At 39.3% G+C, this 23,137-nt stretch overlaps 1 protein-coding gene across 6 annotated transcripts in view; it reads right to left on the reverse strand.

Annotated features, from left to right (window-relative positions):
* Positions 1 to 23,137, reverse strand: part of ANKRD12 (ankyrin repeat domain 12) — a 114,794-nt gene that overhangs the window by 50,605 nt on the left and 41,052 nt on the right. For 5 of the 6 annotated variants that reach the window (XM_061595512.1, XM_061595481.1, XM_061595488.1 and 2 more), the window contains 2 exons: positions 14,236 to 14,372; positions 2,984 to 3,131 (listed from right to left, as the gene is read on the reverse strand). In XM_061595512.1, coding sequence (XP_061451496.1) covers positions 2,984 to 3,131; positions 14,236 to 14,322 — 235 coding nt within the window. In that variant the 5' untranslated portion in view covers positions 14,323 to 14,372. Of the gene's footprint in view, positions 1 to 2,983; positions 3,132 to 14,235; positions 14,373 to 23,137 lie in introns of those variants that run through there. The other variant, XM_061595520.1, reaches the window with a different exon arrangement.

Here is a 23,137-nt window from a genome sequence, read left to right on the forward strand (position 1 = left end):
GCAAGAACACTCTCCCCTCCTGAGGCTTCTGGCAACTGGTTTTCAGAAGCATGCTGCCCCTGACTAGGGTGGCAGAGCACAGCCATCATGGCTAGTAGCCATTAATAGCCCTGTCCTCCATGAATTTGTCTAATCTTCTTTTAAAGCCATCCAAGCTGGTGGCCATTACTGCATCTTGTGGGAGCAAATTCCATAGTTTAACTATGCGCTGAGTAAAGAAGTACTTCCTTTTGTCTGTCCTGAATCTTCCAACATTCAGCTTCTTTGAATGTCCACGAGTTCTAGTATTATGAGAGAGGGAGAAGAACTTTTCTCTATCCACTTTCTCAATGCCATGCATAATTTTATACACTTCTATCATGTCTCCTCTGACCCGCCTTTTCTCTAAACTAAAAAGCCCCAAATGCTGCAACCTTTCCTCGTAAGGGAGTCGCTCCATCCCCTTGATCATTCTGGTTGCCCTCTTCTGAACCTTTTCCAACTCTAGAATATCCTTTTTGAGATGAGGCGACCAGAACTGTACACAGTATTCCAAATGCGGCCGCACCATAGATTTATACAACGGCATTATGATATCGGCTGTTTTATTTTCAATACCTTTCCTAATTATCGCTAGCATGGAATTTGCCTTTTTCACAGCTGCCGCACACTGGGTCGACATTTTCATCGTGCTGTCCACTACAACCCCAAGGTCTCTCTCCTGGTCGGTCACTGCCAGTTCAGACCCCATGAGCGTATATGTGAAATTAAGATTTTTTGCTCCAATATGCATAATTTTACACTTGTTTATATTGAATTGCATTTGCCATTTTTCCGCCCATTCACTCAGTTTGGAGAGGTCTTTCTGGAGCTCTTCGCAATCCCTTTCTGTTTTAAGAACCCTGAACAATTTAGTGTCGTCAGCAAACTTGGCCACTTCACTGCTCAGTCCTAATTCTAGGTCATTAATGAACAAGTTGAAAAGTAGAGGTCCCAATACCGATCCTTGAGGGACTCCACTTTCTACAGGCCTCCATTGGGAGAACTGTCCGTTTATTCCTACTCTCTGCTTTCTGCTTCTCAACCAATTCCTTATCCACAAGAGGACCTCTCCTCTTATTCCATGACTGCTAAGCTTCCTCAGAAGTCTTTGGTGAGGTACCTTGTCAAACGCTTTTTGAAAGTCTAAGTACACTATGTCCACTGGATCACCTCTACCTATATGCTTGTTGACACTCTCAAAGAATTCTAATAGGTTACTGAGACAGGACTTTCCCTTGCAGAAGCCATGCTGGCTCTGCTTCAGCAAGGCTTGTTCTTCTATGTGCTTAGTTAATCTAGCTTTAATAATACTTTCTACCAGTTTTCCAGGGACGGAAGTTAAGCTAACTGGCCTGTAATTTCCGGGATCCCCTCTGGATCCCTTTTTGAAGATTGGCGTTACATTTGCCACTTTCCAGTCCTCAGGCATGGAGGAGGACCCAAGGGACAAGTTACATATTTTAGCAGATCAGCAATTTCACATCTGAGTTCTTTGAGAACTCTCGGGTGGATGCCATCCGGGCCCGGTGATTTGTCAGTTTTTATATTGTCCATTAAGCCTAGCACTTCCTCTCTCGTTACCACTATTTGTCTCAGTTCCTCAGAATCCCTTCCTGCAAATGTTAGTTCAGGTTCAGGGATCTGCCCTATATCTTCCACTGTGAAGACAGATGCAAAGAATTCATTTAGCTTCTCTGCAATCTCCTTATCGTTCTTTAGTACACCTTTGACTCCCTTATCATCCAAGGGTCCAATCGCCTCCCTAGATGGTCTCCTGCTTTGAATGTATTTATAGATTTTTTTGTTGTTGGTTTTTATGTTCTTAGCAATGTGCTCCTCAAATTCTTTTTTAGCATCCCTTATTGTCTTCTTGCATTTCTTTTGCCAGAGTTTGTGTTCCTTTTTTTTTTTCAACGATAGAGAATAAGCAAATTAATGATACCAAATCCAAATTCAGCAGAATTCTAGCACATCCCTAGAAGAAACTGAAGTTTAATTTAGACAACTGTGAGATACTGCTGGTTGGGGATACTTCTGATCTAGCAGTAGATGAAAATCCTGTTTCAAGTGGGATTGAACTCATTCTGATGCAACAGGCTTATAATTTAGTACTCCTAGATCTAGACTTGCTCATGCATGCCCAAGTGGCAAAAATCACTAGCAGGACTTTTTACCAGCTGATGTCTTCAATGGCAGTTATGCCCACTTCCCGCCAGGCACTTAAACTAGTACCAAAACAGAAATCAGCAACATCACTTTAGTCAGGGGTCTATACCTTGAATTGAGGCATTTTCAGAATTGAGTAAGATCCTTATTAGCTATCACAAAAGAAAAAAACCTCAAGACTAAAATAGCACCATCACCAGACATTTTTAAATATATATATAAAATAAGGGTGGTATTGACACACATCCCTTCTATAGTTGATTGCATATTATTTAACTGTTCAAAGTATTTGAGGAAACTGCTGAGTATTCCTAAATACCATTGATTTCAATGGTGAAATTTAAGCATTCAAATCAATGGGACTTAAAGGTGTTCAAAATTTGTGTGAACTGTGCCCTCTATGTTGACATAGCAGCAAGTAAATTTGTTCAGGATCTGTCCACAATCTCAGTCATTTAGTTCTCTTCCCCACAATGCTTATCATAGGCCATGCATGGGCATATTTAGAACAAAGTTTATTTAAGTGCTTAAAGAGCAGCAACAGGTATGTCAACACAGGACACTGTTGCCAAGTATGAAGCAGACAGGCTGACTATTAAATAGATGTGCACTAGGAGTAGCTAAGAAGAACTGCGCAGCTTGACAATAAGCCAGTAAATTTGTTGGTTCGAAGACTGATAAGTGGGATACAAGCAAGCACTTCACTATTACTTTATATGTTTTGTGACAGATCACTATAACAAATTTGTCACAAGCATGATGAGTTAAAGAGAAAAAAAATTAAAATGGGCTCTACCTGTGTCTGAATTTCGATCTTCATTTCTGGATGGACTAACATTAAACTGAAGTTTACGTTTCATGGAAGACTTTTCTTTCATCTCCTTTCCCACATCACTCCTATCCACTTTTGCAGTTTTGGTGTAGGAGGCAATCTTGTCCTTGCTCTGATATAAACAAAAAGTATACTATGTTATAAGTACAATGTTTACATAAAACTACTGTGTTTTTAAAAAGTAAAAATGCACATTCTATGAAAAACCAGCTAGCCAAAAGCAGTGTTATACCTCTAATCTGTTTCTCAGATTACATCAATCTAGGATTACTAGGCTTTACTAGATTTACTACAGTAAATACAGAACAGAATAGTAATTGAATGCTAAAGAGTTTAGCATAATCTCATGCTGTTTGTCATAAGTAACAAAGAAAACTTATTTAAAAATAAAGTGTATAAATAAAAAATAAAACTGATTAAAATAAAGTAGAATAAAACTGGTACTGTGCAAAACAGAATAAAGAGTAGCGAAACAGCTAAATATGTTCTTCTGGCGCAGAAAATGTCTAGGCACAAAAGGCTTATGCAGTCACTACACATGTAAATATTTCACTGAACTCAGAAGTACAATTTAATAAGAGTTAATGATTTAATTCCAGCAACCTCAATTGTAGTCAGTTGAGTGTAAAGCTGAACTTTGCTTTCTTCACAATATAAATTACAAATATATTTGCATATGAAGACAGCATTAGTTTTCTATGTATATATATATGCACTGAAGAAATACAACAGCAAGTTCTCATCCATTTCTCAGACAAGTAATGACTGGGTTGCACAAGCACTGGACAAACATACTCAACACAGTCATCTATTTCAGGGATGGCTAGAATTCATCTGGCTCCCAAGTAATTTTTCTGTCCCCACCTCTGCCTCTATCTCCCACTCCACTCTGTTTCACACTAGAAGTAACTGGCCTAACAAGTTGGCCCCTTGCATGGTGCTTAATACTGCTAGAGGCATCACTTCCAACTCAGGGAGCTCCCTGTGAAAAGTGGACTAACCTAAGAGGCCTCTGCATTATCAGAGTATTCTGGGGCATCTAAGCCTCACTTTTTGCAAGAGTTGCCCAATCAAAAGTTGCACCTGAAGCTCTGTTTAACAGCATGCCAGGTGTTGCTATCCATCAGGCAGGTTTCTGTACAAAATTCTGGGGCATCCTATCACCATGTGGAGCACTTCAGATCCAGAAGTGCCTCAAATTTGGTAGGTGTCTCTTTAAGTAATAGAATGCAATCTTCATCACCCTCAGGATGCAGATCCATTATAGATGGGTGGAGTCCAATACAGATGGACAGTCTGTCAATTTTGATTTCTCTCATTTTCCAAAATTAAGTTCAGTTTGCCACATTTTCACATTTGTTTGTCATTTTAAAAAATGAAAATTCATCAGCATTCTAGTGTCCAATTATCTTAATATGTACATTTTTTCAAGCAATTTCCCCTAACATAATGCATTTTAGCGTTATTTTCACTAACATTTTTGTACACTTTTTTTGGTTGGAGAACTGCATCATGAAATTTGGAGAAGTGTAACTATTGAAGAGAAGCTATGTCTTGGTTTGCATATTGTTTCAGGAACTGTGAATTAGATAGGTTCACATTAAAATGTGAATGGCACCCAGCTTCTCCTCCATCTCTGGCATATATCCCCAACTTCTCCGGTTGAAGAACAAACCACTTTTCGTCAATTTGCACTCCAAAATACAGAAGACAACAATCTGGTTTGAATAATTATATCTCATCTTAATTTTATGGAGATACAAACAAGCATTGTTGTTCCTGTGTGCCAACCCTTCTCCTTGGTGTGCCTCAAATTAAATGTTTAAATCTCAAACAAACGATAGTTTCTTGATTCAACTGATCTGGAAATGTTTTCGTTACCAATTTAAGAACAAGACAGGATATTTCAAACTACAGTTTGAGATTATTTTAAGACTCCGAGTTGTTCTAGAGTTGACAATCATAGTTTCCCAGTTCAGATGAAATGGAAAATAATGGTAAGAGCAAAAATTTAATTGAGGCATACAAAGACGGAGGAGGGGAAGGTGTTGTGAGCAGGGCACAACGCTTGTTCTTGTCTCTGCTTATTAAAGTCAAAGTATGGCCATCCAAACTAGCTGAGTAAGTGTATGCTTAAATATTCATCCTATTATTGATAGCCATGTCTGCAGATTTCAATGCAAGTATAACTGAACAAATACATTATGTTAAAAGGAAAATATTTTTGCTTTTGAAGAAGTCAAATTGGCTTTTATTACATTCTCACTTAGGTCTTTAAGAGCCCTTATAACATTATTCAGTTAATGTACCAATAATCACAGCCAAGTCAACATGTTATGAACATAGTCCACCATCTTGTTTCAATATTTAAGTTACATTTTTCAAGACAAAGCTAACTGCTCTTCAACTAATACTGAATGAAAAAAATGGAAATGGATTGCCTTCAAGTCAATTCCGACTTATGGCGACACTATGAATAGGGTTTTCATGGTCAGCAGTATTCAAAGGTGATTTACCATTGCCTTCTTCTGAGGCTGAGAGGCAGTGACTGGCCCAAGGTCACTCAGTGAGCTTCATAGCTATGTGGGGATTCGAACCCTGGTCTCCTAGGTCATAGCCCAACGCTCTAACCACTACGCCACACTGGCTCTCATAATACTGAATAAATGTAGGTAAATAGATTACACCTACACTAGATGTAGCAATGACAGTCTGTTACACAAACAGCTTTTCTATAAATTGCTATGTTTTTACAGAACCCTAAGTGTCTTGTTAAATCCTCGAAACACACAAACAGCCAAACAGCAATACACAGATGACAACATTTCGCTTGCCACAATCTTGCCATCTTAAGTTTCCATCATGAGATATGGAGCATCACAACAATCCATATTAATTGTTCTTAATAATTAATTTTCTTTTAAAAATACTTGAACAACACCAGTTATGCGACTATCCATTTCTTCCAGTTGAAGGCAAATTATGTGGTTGATTCTTAAATATCAGCATTTCATTGGAACTCACTGAAGAAAGAGGTCTGGAGAGCACACCACAGTTTGCAACATCATTAGGTACTGCCATATGACTACTGTAGATCTCATTCCACAAGACAGACAGCTGACAGCTATACAAGGATACTACAGTGGAGAACCAGATCCCTAAGAAGATACAGGATGTGGTAGGTCTGGATGTACCAAGCCAACTTTAGAAGTACGTGGTTGATAGAGGAACCATTTTGCACTGCAGGAAAATTGGAGGAACAACCTGGCTGTTAGGACTGTGAGTTGGAACCTCAAGGGCTGTTCTACATCACCAGCTAGTTACATGCCTGCCTTTTAAACTTAGCAGTGAACAGGTTGACTGTGGCAAATAAAAAAATCCTTCAAGTAGGACTACCTTAACTGCTTTTGGCTTGGCAGTGTTGAAAGAATTCAAATATGCTTTACACAAGTTGACTTGATGACCTCTCCTGATCACTTTCAGTATTCAAGGTGTTCATCAATGAAATTCAGGATGCACACTTCTTTTATAAGGATGATTCTAGGTAGGTTGGCTTTGTACTTCTTGGACCTGATTGTACATGATATCATTCAAACTCTTGGATTCTATCACCTTAAGATTTGTGAAAGATCATGGAGAACTCCAAATGTTAGTTCTTATGGAAATCTGACCTTTTAACTTTCAAAGGTTTTGTCTCTGAAGTACACTCAGTCACGACTCAAGGAAGCAGGATGCAGAAGCTGGCTCCATTATTTTCTAAAAATGGGGCATTAGAGCAAACACTATATCTTATTAACTGTACCGCACTTTTCTGGGAGGAAATTATTTACCAAAATGGTCTGACTATCAGACATTTTATTATGCTAGTTTGTTTTTACAAATTAGTTTTAGTATGTTAGAAGCTCAACAACTACGTACTTCATTTCTAGTGTACATACATTTAAACCATAATCATGGTTTATAATCAAACATTAGAAATTATAAATTGTATAATATATGGTTTGAATATTTGATTGAAAAATATCTTTGGCAAATTTTCCTTCTGGCATCAGCCCCATGCATGTTACTGCATTGAAGTATCCTAACCACTGGGTATTTGGGAAAGAGGAATGAAGGCTGCTACTGGACAATGACAGCAGATACAATAGGGGATGCAGATACAAAAAGAATAAAAAGACAGCTACATAAATTCACAGCACTCCTGAAACATTTCAGACTGCTTTGGTGTGTTTAGGATTGAAACGTTTCCCTAAGCAGTTGTTATTAAAGAGTATAATTATATTTCCCTTGATAAAGAAACATTTTTCAAAATGCAGTGGGAACGATCTGTGCAGCTATCTTGTTTATCTTTTGGCATATTTCCAAATATCCCAAAAGGGATAGTCCCAAAAGAGGCAGTGATGGTCACCAACTCAGGCAGATTTAAAAAGAGGATTAGTCAAATTCATGGAGGAAAAGGCTATTAGTAGCTACTAGCCATGATGGCTATCTCTGCCTTCATAGGCAGAGGTAGTATGCTTCCAAATATCAGTTGCTGGAAGCTGTAGGAATGGAGAGTGCTCTTTGCACTCAAGTCCCTCTTCTGAGTTTCCCATGGGCAACTGGCTGGCCACTGTGAGAACAGGATGCTGGACTAGATGGACCATTGGCCTAATCCAGCAGGATATTCTTATGTTCTTATGACATGAAGAACCCGTGTGTACGCAAATGAATCTCTGGACCCTATATCATATAATTAAATCTATTTTTCCTCTCAGTATTAAGTGATTAAATCTATTATAAAATGCACATTTCCATTTCTTTCCGCTTGAACTAGAGAAAGTATGTTAATTTCATAATGTCTTGGATACATGGTACAATTCTTGTTTCCAGAACTCAATTGTCAATGACTTGGATCAAAATCTTTATTCCATGAATGGCAGCACAATTCTCCTCATGAACAAGATTCTTATGTTCACAGAACAAAGCCTCGAGATCCAACACAATATTTTTCTGCAACCATCAACTATTCTTTTTCTACCTTAGCAAACTTCTTATAAAACACAGATATAAATTACTTTTGGATGAGGTAAGTTCAGCACCCAAAAACTCATTCATGCAAGTATATCCTTACAAAATGCTTGCAGAGGCTATTTACAAACATGTACATTAGAATGCAACCCATTAACTTCAGACTAGCTTATTTCAAAATATGCGGTAAGAGTCTGAACAATGAAACAGGACATTTTGTTTTAATAGTGGACAACTACTCTATTACCCAGAGTGAACAGCATTTACGTCAGTAAGATTTAGGATAGTGTAGCACTTTGAGATTTGGACTACACAAGTGGGGACCCACAACAACTGGGGACACCTAAGATGTATGTTTTCAGGATCCAACCTATTCCTGTGATTGTAATTTGTTTTAATTGTTTTAATACTGAATTTTAAACTGTTGCAACCCACCACGAGACCTGCTGATTAACAGCAGCAACATATTAGCAACCCCTAAGAGGAGTGCTTCTTTTCAAGAAACAAACCTGGAACAGGAGCCTTGTAGAACTGTTTGGGGCTCACCAGCATGTGTATGTGAGGGAGAAAGCTGACACCATTTTACTTTGAAATTTCCTCCATTGTACCACATGTAGTCTGAAATGCCGTTGATATGGGGCTGACTCCACCTTCAAACCGAAACACTTTATTGCTATACAGCAGGATTGGGGGGGGGAGGCTTTTTGGAGAGTGAAAAAGGGCTGGAAGTTTTCTCTTTCTTCCCTCCTGAAGTGTCCACAGATAGCACAGGAAGGGGTTTTTTTAATCTCATGGGACACTTCCTTATCACCCTCATATGATTTTTAATCTCATCCCCCACCTCCAAGATATTATAAGCTGTGAAGGGTCAAAGCAAGCCAACCCCCCTTCTTTTCTTCCCACAGTGACACCCCAAAATAGACACCCCAGTGTTCCATAGAACTGCCTTCAATATCCCACAGGTCCTTATCATGCCGCTTTTGAGATTTAAACTAGTATAGATATATCATATTAGTTTGCAAATTAATACAGTTCTTCTTGAGGAGTCCTTAAGTATACAAAAAACAGTACCTTTTTGGTGGCCCCATGTCACTTTCATTGAGTTTGGCATTAGAGGAACTGACCATAATATTTAATAATGAAACATCATTCACATATATTAGTAAAAAATCCTTAGAAAAATACATACTCAGTGGAGTAATTTACTAGGAATATGTACAGTATATTTCACACACTGGCTGTGTTCACGCATAAGCCATTGTTTGTTTTAACCATGGTTGTTCAACAAATCACCACTTGGCTCAGTGACAAAGAAACAAACCATGGCTTGTTTCTCCAAAGCTTGGTTTGGTTCACATATACACACAGAATCTACTCTTCACTATCTGCCTGATAACCCAATGCCTTCACAGCACAACAGCTCCCTTAACGTTGGCTAGTTGCACAAATGGGGTGGGGAAATCTCCTTAGAGGTTTTCAGTTACTCCTGGCATGCCCCGAGTCAAAACAGTTCCCACCAAACAAAACAGTTCCTTCCCTTCTCCCCATCACAGACACAGCAACCATGTTCTTGATAATGGAATTCTTTAAACCTTTCCTATGCAGAGAAACAAACTTTTTCTCAGCATGATTCCTGCTAGCATATCAATCCATATATATATGTATCTATGTATGTACGTGCCGTGAAATGTTAGTTTTGATCCTTTGAAGAGTTAATTATTTTACTACAAGCAGGTTTAACAATCAAGGTAGTAAAGTATCAGTTAATTAGTATTTTGACATACTAACATCAATTCAGGGCTACAAAGTAGCAGAGTGGTCCCTTTAAAATTTCCCCTCTACTTGTAAAGCAGCTGAGGTCTGGCTTGTGAAGGAGAGCTTGCCATGGAGGAGTTGGATCAAGAAAAGAGTCTGTTGCCCGAGAGAGTTAGGAGTGAGGTCTGCTTCAAAAAAAAAAAAGCCAATAAAAGTCTCTTAGTTTTGTTTATGCCCCACACTTCATGCCTCAATAGCTTGTCAGGCGTCTGGGATAGGATGGCTAAAGAAATTAGGTAAGGCTGTTTGGTTCAGACATAATACCAAACTACAGTTAAAACAAGCCACAAGCCAGCAATAAACCATGGCTTCACAGTATGGTTTGTTTTCCAGCAACAAACCACAGTTAGTCTGCTAAGCTGAGTTTGGATGTTCAAACCACACTTTGGCTAAACAATCATGGCTTAGTGTTATATGCAAACCAGGCCACTGTTTGGATATTCTATAGGCATCTGATTATGCTACATATAAATGGATTATTATTTCCTTAGATCAGGGATAGCTAAGTTTCTCAGGCTGTATCTAGACACCCCTATAACATCACCATGCTGTTCCCATGCATGCATCACATAAGCCTCAGGCATGTTTTCTCACTTATTACTGAGAGGAGCACCAGCCAGATGAAAGGGATGCTTTGCTGAATTATTAATAGGAAGACAAAATGCAATGTTCTTAAATCTAGGATTTAAACCCTGTAACACTATATTTACAAAACTTTCTTGCAACTGATTTGTTTAATCAAACAAATTTGCTTTAGGTGATTAATTGGTATGAGCGAACTATAATTAGATTTAGACTGTAAATCTTCACGGCAAAGACCTGTCTTTTGCTTAGATTATTCCATATAAATAATTGCTGAGGGCAATTATAATATAAGAAGTCTATTATAACTATAATAGACTTCTTCAGGAAAGTCATTCATAATATCAAGAACATAATTTGGAGTAGGAAAAAATTGGGTAGACAACATGGTGCAGATTAGCAGAAGACGTTTTCCAAAATGGCCATTGGCAATCCTTCTGCAGCACTTATCTCACGAACCCTGGCATCCATACATTCTGGCTGTTACTGGCATAGGTTCACACACTTTACATACAGCATTTTGCACCCAAACAAAGCATTGGACCAGATACAATTCATTTCCATTCATACAGGACACTCTCTTGAAAGTGTAATGGCCCAAAGCTTATTGTGAGGTGCACAACTCTTGCTGCTGATTTTGGCTATTAGTGGTATGGAATTGCCATGCTTGACAGTGTCCTCCACCCAAATAAAGCACACACTCAGATGCTATTCAGTGTGATCTTGTAGTTGTGGGTGTATCATCTGTGGTGGCTTATTCTGAGCTACAAACTCTTTTTGGCAATTTGCATTAATATAATGGGCTATAATACAATACAATAATAAAACATATTGGGTATCACTAAAACACATATGCAGTTTGACATACATCTTATAGATACAGGTGCCATGGTTTATGACACAGATGCTGCAAGATGGCAGCACAGGCCATTTTGGAAAATGGCTCTGCATACTTATGCTGATCTGCACATGACACTTTTGCTTTTTTAAATTCTAAACTATGTCTTCTATGCTATCCAAGTGCAAATTGCCTTCAGTAATTGTTTTCCTACTGAAGTCCATTACAAGGACAGGAGTACAATTTCTGAAGACACATTTGTTTATTTTTGAGGCCACTTTGGATCTGACGTGTGATTGCAACTGGAAACAAAAATGAAAGTGGTGACTTCAGGCTCCTCCTGAAGTTAGTTGCAAAAGCCGTCGAGAAGTGCAGAACTCCAATTAGGTACGTCTAAAAAGAGGAAAGCCAAACAAGAGATGGATTGATTCCATAAAGGAAGCTACAGACCTGAACTTACAAGATCTGAACAGGGTAGTTCACAACAGATGCTGTTGGAGATCGCTGATTCATAGGGTCGCCATAAGTCGGAGTCGACTTGAAGGCACATAACAACAACAAAATTGTTTCATTGGTATCACTTGGACTTAGCTTGCTGCTACTGTAGAGTGTTTTAGCACTCCTGAGGCATTGCTTTTCTGCAATTAGCTCAGATCAGAATAAAAATGTGGTTCCAAAAAGCACTCTGTATAGTGCTATATAATCCAGCATTGCCCTTATCCACAGCAAGAACCTTCTGTAGTGTTTAATTATTTGAATAGGCTTGGGAGTAAAGTAAATTTTTAGATTGATGTTAAATCCCCCTACTGAATTATGTGAAACCACATATAACACCATAATATTGGGTGCAAGTACTGTGGGTTGTATCCAACATAAATCACACTGTGTAGAGACTGAAATGACTAACTTTAAGTCCATTGAGATCCAATGTAGTGCAAGTGAGCATTTGCTCATGCAACAAGGCTTCTCTTTTCTACTCCCTCCATGTACCCTCTGCCCATCTAAATCTGCTCTAGAAGGCTATGGGAAAGTCCCATTGTGCAAGTGGACTTCTGTTGCAAAAAACTTACATTACTGGATGTCGTCCTTTCAATCTATTCTTAGTAGAACTTAATTGGCTATATCCCTGCATATTCTGACCAAGAATTTTGTATGCCAAGTCACAAAAGAATACTTGAAGATGTGAGCAAGTGAATACTATAACACAAATGCTCATGTTGAAATATAAGGAAAAATAGAAATATTAAATAGATGGAATTTAGTGTACTACTATATTAAAAGAGAGCCAGAGATATGAGGATACGGGATATGTTCCTGTAGAAAATTTTGATACTAAAGAATTGTGAAGTAATGTAAACTGATAGTAAGAATTGCCTTCTATAGAAAATATAGTTATGATGTAAGTAGATATAATCAAGCTATTTTCTGTTTCTACTCTTGTATATTTATATTGAATTTTAAAGTGACCTAAAAATTCTGTTCAACAAAGGTCCCTGGCAATATTAAACATTTCCTTGCCAATTCAGACTGCAATCCTATATCCATTTACAGGAAGTGAACTCAATGGGACTTGAGTAGACATGTACAGGATTGTGTTAATAGCCTATTTTATTGCTGTTTGTTCAGTGCGGCTTGCAATTAAGTAATTGTTCATCACAAGTAGGTTGGAAATTTAAGCCCCCCCTTCCAGGGAGAACAGAAGCTGGTTTTCTTCCATTATTTTTTCTCTTTTTTCTTTTATAGTAATGATATAATGTTCTTTTGCTATAAGAGAAGGTAGAAATAACAGAAGGAAATAAATAATTTCACTCTCCCTAAGACCTGCCCCTTTGCAAGGAAAAGAAGTGGGATAATTCATCATCTTCTCCCCACCCCTCTTGCCATTCTAAGTAGGAAGCAATAAAGTAGGCGAAACCTGTGAATAGCAAGCTTTTAAGCAATGGCACAATAGCCCTAAAAACTTCAATGGCAACAATGCCTGCCCACATTGTCCAATTATTACCAAATGTTTATCACAAATCAGATTTGAAGGACAACATTAGAACACTAGAATGCATTGATTTGGCAAAGATGTTATATGGACTCCCCATAAAAAGTGTGAGAAGAATAGTAATTCCCACTTTGTTCCCACTTCGACTTTGTGGAAACTACCTTAATGATGACTAACTTTAGCTGAGCCAAGGTTTATTAAGTTCTAAGCTATGACACCTTCTTCAGTACCTTGAACACCCCCATATTGATATTTGTGCAATATACAGACCTAGTTAAACATAAAATCAAATTAATTGGTTCAAAGGCAATGATTACACCAGACTTTCCAAACCAGGTGCCCTCCAGATATTGTTAGACTACAACTTCAAGAATCCCTGGCCATTTGGCCTTGCTGGATGAGGATGATGGAAGTTGGAGTCCAACAACATCTGGAGGGCACCAGGTTGGAGAAGGCTAAATTAAGCCAACTAAAATGATTTAATCAACAGAAAGCCCTACTTTAAACCCTACTGAGAGAGGTAACTGAATCTGGGATTCTATCAGGCAAGAGTCTTTTCACAGTACTCTAAATATGATACACTGAATTCTACTGAAAATAAACTATTAAGAATTCACAATATAAAATCTCACAAATACTTTAAAAATCCAAGGTACAGTTTGCACAATTCAATGTGGCCCAAATATATGTTTCATGAACATTAAAACACCTTCAGCAAAGCAATGTGATAAGCTACAATACACAATGAATGGCAATGTTTCAAGGTACTATCAGTGTATAAGAAGGAAAATTACAGTGGATAGTAGCTCATTACACGATTGGAATACTTATTTTAGCAAATGCCTCCTATAATTTTGTTTAGTAGCACATAATACTATCTCTTCACACACAACATTATCTTTTCTGACTCATATATGTTCTATGCTTTCACAGATTAGCCTAGCTACAATGTAATCCTCTTGATCAAGTTTCTTTGTATACCTTTCTTCCAGTTGGCTTCTCCACCATGGTGCTATCGCTGTCAGAATTCTGAATCTGAACTGCCTTTGCTGACCCAAATCTGGGCATTTTATAGTCGTTCACTGACTTTATCTTGCATCAGAGTGCTCATTCTGCATCTGCCAAGAAAAAGACAAGGAAAAGAGGAAAGAAATAACTATCGGCAGACCTAAAGTTATCCATAAGTACTGGGTAATATTTGACTGTGTCTAGATTCATCAGAACCATTACAATAGTCCAGGGTTCCTACAAACAAGAATATATCATATTTAGAATTCTGATATTCCAGTTCATTTGGTTAGATAATGTCATGAAGGAAAAATGTAAATGTACTGCCTTCAAGTGTCTACCTTAATAGGAAGATATCAATGACTGGTAACAAGTTTTCAAAATTCATACAGGCGGGCCCTGCTTATACGGCGGGTTCCGTTCCGGATCCCCGCCGTAAAGCGGAAATCACCGTAAAGCGGAACCCCATTGGATATAATGGGGCGCATCGCGCCAAAGTGCCACAAAATCAGCTTTAAAAAAGTAAAATCAAATCCGCCGCATTAGCAGATCGCCGGTAAGCGAAGCGCCGGTAAGCGGGGCCCTACTGTACATACTTTATGAAGATAAGCACTTCTATCTACATTGGCTTGAATCCTAAGTAGCTCCTCCATTCAAATGTGGGGGACAGATTCTTACCACTTCTCCAGTCTATCTGCAGTGCCCAAGCCATATCCAACTCCATTCCCAAGGTCCCTCAAAATCCAGACTTTCAGGGAGCTGCAGATCAAAAGAGAAGGCAGTTGCTGGAAACTGCAGGAGGGAAAAATGCTCTTTGCATTCAGGCCCTGCTTGCAAGTTTTCCATGTGCAACTGGCTGGCTACTGTGAGAATAGAATGCCGGACTAGATTGGCCACTGGGCTGATCCAGCAGGCTCCTCTTATGTTCTTAAAACAATGATAATGTATACGTGTTGTAAACCACTTTGATGTTTTTAACAAAATAGCAGTATACAAGTATTTTTATAAATTGATACATAATTTTAGTGCCATGTTATTTTTCAATTAACATTTTTCATGTTATACATACTCAACACTTGACTAGTTGCATCTGAATGTACAAAATGCTGCATTGAAAAATATTGTATTGACGTTGATGTCAGGTAATGAGTCCATGTCCTTTGATGTATGATGGCTCATTCACACACGTAGTCACCACTGCTTGCTGCAGTCATCAGATGGGGAATTTGTGAGGGCAGCTTTTAGTCAGTCAATGCACCAGGCAGAATTTCAAAAAATCCATATTAGGCAGCCTAGTTCCACTATGCTAAGGGACATAATATCAGTTACGCTAGAATTATTATCAGGATAATGTAACTATAATCCTAGGAACGCCCAACAGCAAAGAAGAAAACAAAGTAATATCAGTATAAGCAAATGATAACAGCAACAGCAACAGTCTCACAGTACTTTTAGCATCTACCAGCTTCACCAACTGAACATAGACAATGACCCCAAATTATTAATGAACAAAAATGCAATAAACATATGGTGATGGAAGAACAAACCTATAATGTTGTCTTCCCCAAGACACAGCTAGGCAGTTATCAGAATGTCCTTTCCAATGCAGATCATTATGGTGCACTGAACGTTAGACACAGGGGAGCACAATCTTCTGCCATCCCAGTTGATAAAAATTAATTTTTAATATATATATACACTTTATTTCTTAAACTAAAATGTATTTTTAAAAGGTTTCACCTGTAACAAGTTTATCGCTTAAAATAACATGGTTAATAATTAAATTTTTACTTAAAGCAAATATATATCTTGAAAATGAACTTATGCCTATTTTCTGAAAGGCTGCCCATCTTTTAAAAGAAAGAATTATGGGACAAACATTTTCAGCAATTATCACAGAGCACAATAGTTAACATTTCACAGCTTCATACTGGGCTGAGGGACTGGCAAATCACAACAGGTAGAGCCAGTATGTCGTAGTGGTTAGAGCGTTGGACTACGACCTGTGAGACCAGGGTTCAAATCCCCACACAGCCATGAAGCTCACTGAGTGACCCTGGGCCAGCCACTGCCTCTCAGCCTCAGAGAAGGGCAGTGGTAAACCACCTCTGAATACCGCTTACCATGAAAACCTTATTCATAGGGGTCGCCATAAGTTGGGATCGACTTGAAGGCAGTGTATTTACATTTATTATCATCCACTAATCCAGCCTTCTCCAACTTTGTAACCTCCAGATATTCTGGGCAACTCCCATCATCCTTCACTATTGATTATGCTGGCTGGGGCTGATGGGAGCTGCAGTCCAAAACTGGAGAGCATTGGATTGAGAAAGGCTGCACTAGATTGGAAAACCCTCAGAACGGATTTGGAGGGTGTGCAGTGAGAGAAGTAGGAAGGGAATTTCTACTGTGAAAGCATAAGCCCTTGTGAACAGGACAACTTTGTGGGATACAATCCTTGGTTCTAACATCCATTTTTATTTTTTAATGAAACAAAAAGTGAGGTACAAAAAGATGAAATTAAAAATATATTGGCTGCATATTAAGAATCAACAAAAATATACTGAAATTTTATATTTTCTGCATCTAAATACAAAGAAAAAGGATATAGCACAAAAAAGAATTACTGTATTCACTTTTTCAAAATCCATAGATGGAGGAAAACCTTGGGAACCTTTATAATGCCATCTGCCTCATTGTAGAAAATAAAACTCCATCATTCTATGACAAACGTATCCTTTTGTTTTCTGCCTTTTGCAATCTTTATTTTTTATATAAGCTTTTCTATCACTGCTACCTGCCAAAGTTTATGACACTACAAGAAGACAGAGATGCCCTTCAAGTCTTTCCAAAACCGAGCAGTAAAAGACCTGGCTGCAACTAACATAAAACTGATTATACAGCCACGAGAGTGGCTGTATACTATAGTCAGCATGGATTTTTCGCATTCCACAATGTGAAATTGAAAATACTCTCCCATGCCATTCTGATCCTTCCCATAAGCTCATTTCAAAATAAAACCTTACAAAACTTAGTCCTGAACTCAGATATGCTTGCTTAACAACCCTCTAAATTTTCAAGGCAATACACAAAACAGAGAAAATCAAGAGTTCAAAGTGTAAAAAGAGAGAGAGAAAAACCAGACCCTTCTGGACTTTTCGGTCATAGATCTCTTAATTTGTTGAAATTAATTAAAAATCAGCCATGTTCACAGAGTACCTGTAATCCTATTACTGACCTTGCCCCATACTCTGACTTTCATCTTCTGCAGTTAAAATGTTTAAAAAATACCTGGCTTATTTTTAATTAATTTAAGAAATTTAGCATTGAACTCAATAGTAAAGCCGGGCACGCTCAGTAAGAACCAACTGTCAGTGTTCTAAAAGCCAGACTCACAGCTTCTGGGCTTGCCTAATCAGGGGGCCACACCCACACCAGACCTTTATTTCACTTTAGACAGTCATGGCTTCCCCCAAAGGATCCTGGGAAGTGTAGTTTGTGAAGGATGTTGAGAGGAGACTCCTATATCCCTGACAGAGCTCCAGTGGCCAGAGTGGCTTAACAGTCAGCCACTCTGATTGAAGCTCTGTGAGGGGAACAAGGCATCTCCTAGCAACTCTCAGCACCTTTCACTAACTACACTTCCCAGTATTCTTTGGGAGAAGCCATGACTGTTTGAAGAGAAATAAAGGTCTGGTGTGAATGTGGTCAGGGACAGCTTTGGTTGAAATTTGTGTGAGAGAGTACATGTGCCTGTTATACAATAAAAAGGTGGGGGAAATGCTGAAAAGTAATTACAGGCATACCCTGCTTAAAGTCACTTCACTTAAAGTCGCCTCGTTATAAAGTACATGCTCCATACTCCACCATACCCCACTTTAACGTATGCGCTTCGCAATAACGGACACTTAATGGCATGACGCCGCTGCCATCTAGTGACGATTGCAGTGCAGTACATGCATAGATAATTGCTTCACTTTAAGAATATTTTCACTTTACATACACGCTCCGGTCCCATTGCGTATGTTAAAGTGGGGTATGCTTGTATACTGTTCACAATGTTTTCCTTTTGAAAAGGAAAGGGGCTTCCCCTCTGCCTAGTGCCCACCCATCCAATTTTCTCCCCTCTCCTCCCCCACCCCTCCCTCAGGTCAGTTTCACCTATCCTAAGCATGATTGCACAGGAGTAAATCCCACTGAACTCAAAAAGCATGCAAATGATCAAACTTGCCCTGCCCTCCTCCTCCCTCTTGCCTCTTCCCTCCCCTTCCTTCACCCCTCCTTCACCCCCTTCCAATTCCCTCCTTCCTCCCCTTACCAAATTCTTCCAAGCTACACAGGAAGTGGATTGGACTGTGAAAGAACAACCCAAATTGTGTTTGCATCTTGACAAATTTGTAGGGCAGTACGATATCTCACAGTGGAGGTCAGGTCTCCTGCTCCCCTGGTGCATTCACTATAGCTGCCCAATTTCCCTGCTTTTTAAAGTTTGACAGAAATATCTGTTGGCAACATGTATGTTTAACCTGCAGGGTTTTTTGCCTATTAGTGAATTAACTGCTTATCCTTTAGGGCCAAATTTTCATTCAGAAACAAATTTAGTAGAGCCAATCTGGGAGTATTATATATTTTTAAATTCATAATCTTTTCCATTTCTGAAAACAATGAGTCCCAGAACGTAATTACTTCACTACAGGTTTACCATATAAGGGTGAAACAGCCTTTCTCTGCAAAACCTCCCCAGGAAAGAAGTGAGGCAGTCTTAGAGATATAAGATAACTTTACAGAGGTTAAATACAATTCTTGAACGACCTTTAACATCAATTCTTTTGTTAATGCAGATAAAGATTAATATGGAAATTTAGTCCACATAGATATCCGCAATGACTTCTCAATTTCTACTTCCCACTCCATTACTCACATTTGCCTTAAGCTTTTTGCAGAACCCATGTCCCTCTATAAAAGGGGAGCATATATTCAGAACACCAAACCACTATCTAAGTCTTCCACATTCAACAACAATACTTCAAATTGAGTGAGAACTCTCAGGGCTTGACTCTTGATAACAGATTGCCTAATAAAATTACCCAACCTGATACCAAGAGAGCCAGGTAATATTTATATCCCATAACAAGTCAGAATATTTATTTATTATTTATTAGATTTATATCCTGCCCTTGCTCCAATAGAAGCCCAGGGCAGCAAACAAAAGCACTGAAAACACTTTACAACATAATAAAAACAGATGTTAAAATATATTAAAACAAAACATCCCTTAAAACATTAAAATAAAACATCTGTAAAAACATCTTTTTAAAAAAAAGGCTTTAAAATATATTAAAAAGCAATTCCAAAATAGACACAGACTGGGATAAAATCTCTACTTAAAAGGCTTGTTGAAACAGGAAGGTCTTCAGTAGGCGCTGAAAAGATAAAAGAAATGGCGCCTGTCTAATATTTAAGGGGAGGGAATTCCAAAGGGTAGGTGCCACTACACTAAAGGTCACTTCCTATGTTGTGCGGAACGGACCTCCTGATAAGATGGTATCTGCAGGAGGCCCTCACCTGCAGAGCGCAGTGATTAACTCGGTATATAAGGGGTAAGACTGACTTTCAGGTATCCTGGTCCCAAGCTGTATAGGGCTTTGTACACCAAAACCAGTGCCTTGAACTTAGCCCGGTATCTAATAGATATCCAGTGCAATTCTTTCAGCAGTGGGGTAACATGTTGGTGATACCCTGCCCCAGTGAGCAGTCTCGCCACCGCATTTTGCACCAGCTGCAGCTTCTGGACCATCCTCAAGGGCAGTGTGTGGACAACAGTGGTCAGGCTATCCTGGTCCAGAAATGGCCATAGCTGTCTTCCCAGCCAAAGTTGGTAAAAGGCACTCCTAGCCACTGAGGTCACCTGGGCGTCTAGAGACAAAGATGGATTCAGGAGCACCCCTCAGACTACAGTCCTGCTCTTTCAGAGGGAGTACAACCCCACTCAAAGCAGGCAACTGACCAATTATCCAAACTCAGGAACCACCAACCCACAGTACCTGCATCTTGCTAGGATTCAGACTCAGTGTATTGGCCCTCATCCAGTCCACCATCAAGTACAGGCAGCAATCCAGGGCTTGCATGGCCTCTCCCAATTCAATGTTACAGAGAAATAGAGCTGGGTATCATCAGTGTACTGCTGACACCTCGCCCCAAATCTCCTGAAGGCTGCTCCCAAGGGCTTCATATAGATGTTAAACAGCATGGGGGACAAGATGGTACCCTGCAGCACAACTGCCAGGGGGCAGAAAGACAATCACCCAATGCTATTCTCAAAGCCTCATTCTTAAAATAATTTTTCTAAACTTTTCCCAATCTGGTCCCTGCAAACTTGTGACACCAGCATTCACTTTCCACAGGTATGAAGACCTATATTATCAGCAGAAAGTTGATAACAATTTCACAGCTACTGATATTCTGTCAGACATCTGATTACTTATGTGTGGCTCCTAATTTACTTTTGGATCCTGTATTTCAGCACAGTAGTTTGTAACTTTCTGGATGCTTTTTCTTTTTTTCTCGGCTGATGAACTTTTTAAAAACTAAAAAGCTCAATTGGATTAACTTAGAATTAGTTCCTTTTTGGATGGAATGAAATTGGAAATAAAACTAGTTTCTATTCAAAATGAACTTTCCAAGCACCGCATCCTTCCCCCTCATTTCTTTCGTCCTTTGGCTCAAGTGTCATTTTCCACCTACCCTTGTCCCTTACTTTCCCATATCCGGTACCTCTTCCCAGTCTGGAAGTTCAACCTCGCAGGAAACAGACAACTTTCTTCTTTCTCATAGAAGCTAGACTGCAAACTGTTTCCTGACTAAATGAACATCTCTTGGCCAATGCTGGTTCGAAAGCGCCCATCAACCTAATGGGCCACTATCAATTTGAGTTCATTCTTGTTCACTAGCCACTGCTTTTTCTGATACTTTTTCCCTTTGCAAAAAATATTGGTATTAATATCAATATTTTAAAGGAAATAATGATATTTGAAGGGAAATATTGATAAAATTATCATTCTTAATACTGATATTTTGGAGGATGATTTTTTTAAAAACCTATTTTTGAAAATAGCTTTGGAAAATCACTACATAAAAATCTACTCAGCAACAGTAGAGAATAAGCAAATTAATGAAAATTTCAGTACCAATTCCAAACTGGGTGGAATTCTAGCACATCCCTAGTTAGTTATAGGTCTTATTTTGCTTTATAGATTTGGGATAACAATGTATTAATTCATGGATACAATCTGAGACATAATGAGTCCTTAATCCTATTAAATACTATGGCATATTTCATTGGTTTTATTTCTTGAACTATCACTAGATACTTTGGACACATAATGAGAAGACAAGATTCACTAGAAAAGACAATAATGCTGGGGAAAACAGAAGGGAGTAGAAAAATAGGAAGGCCAAACAAGAGATGGATTGATTCCATAAAGGAAGCCACAGACCTGAACGTACAAGATCTGAACAGGGTGGTTCACAACAGATGCTATTGGAGGTCACTGATTCATAGGGTCGCCGTAAGTCGTAATCGACTTGAAGGCACATACAACAACAACAACTTCAGCCAAAAAGGCTCCCCGAGTAGCTTATAAAATATTAATAAAAACAACAAACAAAAACGGCAGGGACGACGGCTAGAGCGATGATGGAGGAAAAACTCAGTCCGCTTCTGATCGAACACAGGCTAGAGCTCATTTTTGAGCCTATCATGTGACGGTGATGGCAGTGAAGAAAGTGCACTTCTCTACCACCATTGCATCTGCTCAGTGTCATCCGGTGATGCTTTTCCGGGTGGTCCAGGGTCTTTTGGCCTCTTGCCCTACATTAGACCCTGAGCCCTCAGTCGCTCGCTGTGACATGTTTGTGAGGAACTTTGCAGATAAAATTGCTTGCATTCAGACTGACTTGGACTCCTCTTTAACTACAGTTGTGCCAGATGTCCTCGAAGCTTCCTCTGGTCATTCTGCTATGGATGCTTTTCAGTTTGTAAAGCCTGAGGATGTGGACAGGATTCTGGGAGAATCGAGGGCCACTACTTGTTCCCTTGACCATTGCCAATCCTGGTTAATCAAATCTGACAAGATGGGGAGTGGCTGACTGGTTGGCATATTCAATTAATACCTCCCTAAGGGAAGGTTCTATGCCAACATTGTTGAAGGAGGCTGTGATAAGACCTTTGTTTAAAAAAAGCCTTCATTAGACCCTGCAGATCTTAACAACTTCCACCCAGTCTCTAATCTCCCCTTTATGGGCAAGGTGACTGAAAGGGTAGTGGCTGCTCAGCTCCAAATTTTCCTGAATGAATCGGATTATCTAAACCCTTTCCAATCAGGCTTCAGGCCTGGTCACGGGACAGAGACTGCCTTGGTCACCCTGTTTGATGACCTAAACTGTGCATCAGACAGGGGGAGTGCATTCCTTTTGGTACTGCTGGACCTCTCGGCAGCCTCCAATACGATCGACCATGGTATCCTTCTGGGCCATCTAGCTGGGATGGGACTGGGAGGCACTGTTTTACTGTGGCTCTGGTCCTACCTGATGGACAGGACCCAGATAGTGGTGCTGGGAGACTACTGCTTGAACCCCTGGCAGTTGGCCTACGGGGTACTGCAGAGTTCCATTTCCAAGCTTTGGAACACCCTGCCCAAGAAGTACACTGTGCTCCCTCCCTGATGGTTTTCCAGAGACTTCTGAAAACGATCTTGTTCCACAGAGCCTTTGAGAGGGACTGAAGGTAAGCCTGACACTGATTTTATGCCTTCTATGTTAAATTTTACCCTTGTAGTCCCCTTTAGTACCTCTCTCTCTCTCTCTCTCTCTCTCT

The sequence above is a fragment of the Rhineura floridana genome, chromosome 1, assembly GCF_030035675.1.
Source record: "Rhineura floridana isolate rRhiFlo1 chromosome 1, rRhiFlo1.hap2, whole genome shotgun sequence".
Lineage (NCBI taxonomy): Eukaryota > Metazoa > Chordata > Lepidosauria > Squamata > Rhineuridae > Rhineura > Rhineura floridana.